This window comes from Mesoplodon mirus (genome assembly GCF_964341445.2).
Source record: "Mesoplodon mirus genome assembly, chromosome: 5".
Taxonomy (NCBI): Eukaryota; Metazoa; Chordata; class Mammalia; order Artiodactyla; family Ziphiidae; genus Mesoplodon; species Mesoplodon mirus.
The window spans coordinates 6,779,624-6,785,956 of record NC_138980.1 but is presented as its reverse complement, the minus strand read 5'-3'; the positions used below and the strand labels follow the sequence as shown (position 1 = coordinate 6,785,956).

At 41.3% G+C, this 6,333-nt stretch overlaps 1 protein-coding gene across 1 annotated transcript; it reads right to left on the bottom strand.

The window, feature by feature from the left end:
* Positions 1 to 3,321: 3,321 nt before the first annotated feature.
* LOC309804807 (ubiquitin carboxyl-terminal hydrolase 1-like) lies at positions 3,322 to 6,115 on the bottom strand. Its single transcript, XM_082622412.1, has one exon. It carries the CDS (start codon positions 5,983 to 5,985, stop codon positions 3,772 to 3,774), a length of 2,214 nt encoding a protein of 737 aa, XP_082478538.1. The 5' UTR covers positions 5,986 to 6,115; the 3' UTR covers positions 3,322 to 3,771.
* Between the last annotated feature and the right edge of the window lie 218 nt (positions 6,116 to 6,333).

Here is a 6,333-nt window from a genome sequence, read left to right as displayed (position 1 = left end):
GATATACAGATGTCAAATAAGCATGACAAGAGCTCCACATCCCATGTCATCAGAGAAATGCAAATTAAAATGAGATACCACAAAATACCTGTTTGAATGCCCCGACTCTTGACCACTCACACCACCAGTTGCTGGTGGGGAGGTAGAGCGAGAGGCACTCTCACATGCTGTTGGTAGGAATGCACAATGGTCCAGCCCCTTTGAAAGACAAGGTGGTGGTTTCTTATACAACTAAACGTATTCTTACTCTACGAGCTAGCAATCACATATCCTATTTACCTGAAGGAGTTGAAAACTTATGCCATGCAAAAACCCACACATGTATGTTTATGGCAGCTTTCTTCATAACTTCCAAAACTTGGAAGCATCCAGATGTCCTTCAGTAGGTGAATGAATGAACTATGGTACATGCAGACAATGAAATATTATTCATAGCTAGAAAGAAGTGAGCTATCAAGCCATGATCAGACATGGAGGGAACTTACATGCATATGGCTAAGTGAAAGAAGCCAATGTGAAAAGGCTACACACTGTATGATGTCAACTGTAAGACATTCTGGAAAAGGCAAAACTATGGAGACAGTAAAAATAACAGTGATGGCTAGGGGTTGGGAGGTGGGTAGGGATGAACAGATGGAGCACAGAGGATATTTAGGGAAGTGAAACTACTCTGTATGATACCGTCATGGTGGATACAGGTCGTTATACATTTGACCAAACCCATAGAATGTATAATACCTAGAGTGAGCCGTCTTGTAAACTATGGACTTTGGGTGACTATGATGTCTCAATGTTGGTTCATTAATTTCGACAAACGGACCACTTTGGTGAGGGATGTTGATAATGGAGGAAGTTGTGCGTGTGTGAGGGCAGAGGGTATATGGGAAATCTCTGTACCTTCCCCTCAGTTTTACTGTGAACCTAAAACAAGGCTGGAGGAAATTTGATAAATCTCCAGTTTGGGTGAGGAAACTGACCTGGCCAAGGTGTATAGCAACAAAACTTGGGTTGGAACCTCTATTCTTTCCATGGCTCCAAGAAGAGTCAAGCGTCCTGAAGCTGGTTCAGGAATACTTGAAATGCCCAACTGTCTTTGTCTTGACAGCGGTGTGCTCACGTAGAGACAATATCGTGGGGGTGGTTAAAAGCTCTGGAGTCATGTGAGCCTGACTAAAACCCAGAACTACTACTTACTTCTTACATACAAGGTAGTGTGACCCTGAACCCACTACTTGACTATATGAGCCTCAATTTATTCATCTACCAAATGGACAAATAAAATCTATTCTACAGGTTGAAGTGAGAGTTCAATAAGATAATACATGAAATGACCTTAGAGCAAATGGCATTTACTGCTGCTATTATTATCATTAGTTATTATTAGCTTGGAGCAAACAGGGTCACTGCTGTGGTGATAGGAGAACAGAATCTGTGTGGTTGTCTATTTTCATGAGCTGTCGTGAATGAGGGGTGGGCTTTGTGGTTGGAGGAGGAGCTTAGTAAGGGGGAAGGAACTGCAAAGGGAGGAAGGGTCCTGTGGCTTCTGTCCTGACCTGGTCCCACAAAATGGAAATGGAACAGCAGTTAGAGGTTTGGCGTTAAGTTAAAGTTACGCTAAAGACAGCGTGGGCCTGGGACAGAGGGCAGTGAGTGCAGCTGTGTCCCCGCACCCGCCTGTTTGCTACAGACCATGATGACAGGGGCTTTAGACTCAGGGCAGCTCCAGAAAGAAACAGCTGAGGCCAGAGGAGTGGGTAGGAGACCTGGACCCCTGGCTTGGATGGAAATACTGGGGGACATGAACATATTAACTATACCTGAGGATGCCCAGATATACCTGGGGAGGCCTGAGTATTAGGGCGGGAAGAATGAAGACCCAAATCAGCAGCTTGGGGCCTCTGTATTTATGTGAATTCATTAACACCCGGAGGCCTAATTGTTTCATGCGTCTTCTACTTTCAACTATGTAATAAGCTGGCTGAGAGCTGGGATGACCCTGAGTCTTATATTTCCGTACCTACACGGAGTCCGGTATGGTGTCTAGCACACAGGGGAGTGTTCAGTAAATATTCAGTAATTGATTCCTTGTCGATTTGTCTTGAACATGAGGCAGTAGAGGAGAAGCTTTTCCTAATCTTAAGTCATTTTGACATCTTTTTGTTATGGACGCACTAATGGAGACTTCCCCAAATGGCATCATAATAATATGATGTATGATATGATGAGATATGATGAGATGAGATGATATAATATAATGTATTTAATGTAATGTAATAGAATAAACTTATTTGTATTAAGTGCCTGTAATAAGCCCAGCATTTAACCAACGTTACCATTTAGCTGCCTAATAATGACACAACTTTTATTATTACTGTTATCTCAGTTTCATAGATGAGGAAACTTAAGCCCAGAAAGGTTATCTAACTTGTGTAAGGTCACATAGGTGTGTCTGCCAGGACATAGGAGTGATAGCTGTGGGGACTTCATGGCTCAGCGTGGTCTCTTGGTCCTGTTCAAAAGTGCAGTACTAAGCAGATGACGCCTCAGAAGCTGGTGACATAAACATAACTGAGGCTGGGTGGGGAACAGGAGCCTCAGCTTTTGGAATTGTGAGCTCCACAATGGCAAATCAGAGGCTATAAATGCTCACCCGCTCAGATACAAATCAGGCCTGTTGACACAAGTGCAGAGCTTCAGGGACCCCTGAATTCCTGTTTTATGATTCTTCCAGCCATTGAGTTTGGGGGAGAACCTAATGCATTCTATCCTGAAATGACAAGGTGAATTGGCCAACATAGTTTATGGCCTTCTCTGAGCACAGGGCGAGGCCATGGGAGTCGGGTGGGCACTTGCAAAACTGACCCTTTAGAGAGGAGGCTACTTGGCTGGTGCCAAATGCAGAGCAGAGACCCGCAGAGTGGGTGCAGGGGTCTGCTGGTCTGTCAACTACAGCCAGTGGCACTTTTCCTAGTCATGCTTCAAATGACACTGTGATCCTCTGTTTTGTGCACTTTCAGATTCTTTCCCCAGGCCTATTTTGCTACGTTATTATAGCTTGGCGTCAAGTTCTATGGTAAAGCGTTTGTCTTCTTCCATGCGGTTCAACACCCCAGCCAATGATCTGTCTTTCTTACTTCCCTTGAGTCAAGCTCATGGTGACTCTTGGCTATCCAGGTTATAGAACTCTCCTTAGTAATATTTTAGCCAATATTTTCTGAGGGCTACTGAATGCCAGAAACTATACTAAGCATTTTCCATGCATTACTTCATTTAACAGCTGCAGCAAACCGCTGGTACAGCTGTTCATACACGTGCCTCTAATACAGCCCATCAAAGATCTGGCTTCATGACTTACACAAGTGAATGTACTGAAATGAGATTCTGCTTCTTAGCTGAAAAACCACAGAACCTATAAACATCATGTAGATAATTACTCCAAAATATGGAGATAAAAATACAAGCACTTTATTTGAAAAAGCAAACACAAAAGATAGGTGTAAATTCAAAGTGTTTAAATGCTTCCATTTTGAATAATTCAGTTAAGAACCTATACAAGTTTGTTCCCAGAAGCTAATGCATCAATCCCTAGTCTCCACTAAGGATAAAGGAATTCTAAAAATTAACATGGTTTTCAATAACTCAGATTTCACTATTTATATAGAAACCTAGAGAGACCCATAATATCCAATAGCTTCAAAAGATAAGCTAAAGACTTTTTGATGTAATCAATTTACCAATGTTTAATATACACACAAGGAAAATACACTCACTCTATAATTTCTTATAAAATAGCAAGTAAGGAGTAGATGTAGGAGATGTAGAAGGGGAAAGAGAATTCAAAAAGTCCTTCTCTTCAGTAACTTTCACTTGAGAATCATTAAAAAGCAACCACTTCCCCTCATACTCCTTTAAGCTTTGCACTGCATATGAAATTTTGTTTTCAAAATCACTCATGCTAATGCCTGTTTGGCCATTGGATTCCTTGTTTCTATCAGATTCATGGGTCCCATTAGTATTGTTAGTCTCAGAATTTCTATTTTCAGCAAACGCTGTACTGGCAACTTTATCAGGATGAGATGCTTTGTTGTATAACTCATAACCTGCTTGAGTCTTTTGTCCTCTGAGAAGTCCAAGAGTGTCTACATTTTTTTTGTTCAAAACTTTACTTGGCTGGGTATTTCCACTGACTCTAATCGACACTTCTTCATCGTCATAGTTTTTGACCACACCCCTTGCTTCCTCCTCATTCAGTGGTTCTGGCTTACCTACTTCACACATTTGGTCGATCACAAAATTTTCCTCATCTAGTTCTAAACTGTTAAGGTCAGTGACTTTCACAGAAGCAGTATAATGCCCGCTACTAATTGTAATGCCACTATGCATCACAACTGCAAATAATCCATAGCTGTCATTGGTTGGCTTTGTGCTCCATTCTTCTAGTGACAGTTTAAGAGGTATCAGTAAAGGAGTGTTGATCTTGGAAAGTCCACCACCATAACAATCAAACTCGAAGCCACTAGCAGCAAAGCACTTCAAATGAATAGTTAGAACTTCAGGCATTGCGTCAAACAAAAGACTTCGTTCAGCTTCCGTATAATGATGGCAATTTTCACAGAAATATTTATTTTCTCCTACAATCCTCTCCACTGAAGCAAACTGGGAAATTGCCCATCTCAGGGTCTTCATGTCTGGTTTTGGCTCTGAAGAACTTTCAGGACTCTCCTCTGCTTTGGAAAGCTCATCTTCTTGCACTGGTACGATGACGTCTTGAAACTCTTCTCTTCTTTCTGTTAAACTTTCACATTCTAAGCAACGAGTCCTTATTACCAGCTGACCTTGAAATAGTTTCTCCACCAGCTCAAAACCAATTGGCTCTGCACCTTTGTTGATGGGCTTAACTTCCTTAACAGGCATAACATTCTTCCCTGGAGATTCAAGTCCACAACCATCAGCTGTATTATCATTCTCATACTTCCCCATGTCCTCTTCAAGACCACATTCATTTTCTTTAGGTTGTCCTTTGGATTCTTGGTTTGTTGTTATTTTACCCAGACTAAGGGATTTAGAAATAATGCTGGGTTGCTTAGCTGTAGACTTGAACCAGTTTCTCTTAACTCTTGATTTCTTTTGTGAGGGTCTTGCACTCTCATTTTCAGAAATGTACTTGGGGATGATTTTAGCAGGAATATCTGATGAATCAACTGTAGCTTTTCTTTTTGATCTGGTTTGTCTCTGGTTTGCTTTCAAAGACTGGTGGTCCTTAGAGACTTTAACGTTTTTCTTCATGTTACCAAGTTCAGTGTCACTCTTTCTTTTCCCATGTACTTTTGGCAGTTTTTCTTTATAGTCTTCAGAATGCCTCATACTGTCCATCTCCATGCTGTTATGACCACTCATTTCCTCTTTCGGATGTTTTTCTTCTACCTTAGTAGATAACTCTGCCACATTTTTTACTCCTTTTTTTAGGAGTTGGCATGTTTCTTGAATGTGTCCCAAAATACACTGTAATACTTCCTGTGCATCATGCTGTAGATATCCTCCATACATAGGGTTGAGTTTCCTGAGTGTGTTAAGTAGTCGCCTTGGCTGAGTAGCAAGTTTACGAGTATATTTCTCTGGATGTAAGAGAAAACTAGCCTGAAGCTGTTCGACTGAAAGGATCAAGGAATGTAAGCTGCATATTAGTTCAAAACTTACTGAAGAATCTCCTTTGCAGTTTCCCTTAGCTTTTTGACTGGCTTCATCTTTTAGGGCTTCTTTCTTCCTTGAAATACTATTAAATAAGTGCTTCACTCCAGATTTAAAACCAGGACAAAAATATAATACCTGAAGTATACTATTAAGATAACAAGTATTGCCGAGATTATTCAGTCCCACAAACGGTAACAAGTTTTTTCTCTTCTCACGGTTGACACGTGAGGACTGTGCTGCAGGAATAACTTGATCAATTTCAGATCCTCTGTATTCAGAAGTTTTTTTCTTCATTTCCTTGAGAATCTGTGAAATCCAAGGCTCTCTTGGTTTCCTTTTTCTGAAAAAACTTCAAGGGACGTCTGGTTTTTTTTGAGGGACTACCTCTTGAAAGCCTATTACTTTCACGAGGTATGACACGGGGCATTTTCTCTTCAAATCCCAAGGAGTTGAGGAGAATTCATTTATACAGGGACCCTGTAATCACCAAGCATATGTAGAATATAACATTTGCCCAGGGGCCGTCTCTTCTGCTATACCATTTCTTGCTCCTGGCTGTCCTTATCACTGGGGGTTGTGACATCACCAATGTTTCTCCCGTAACTATGGTCATGGCCCAGAGCGAGGTCCGCGGCGGTGACG

Coding starts and splice junctions, on each gene's coding strand:
- LOC309804807 (XM_082622412.1), bottom strand. CDS start 5,985: ATGAAGAAAAAAACTTCTGAATACAGAGGATCTGAAATTGATCAAGTT.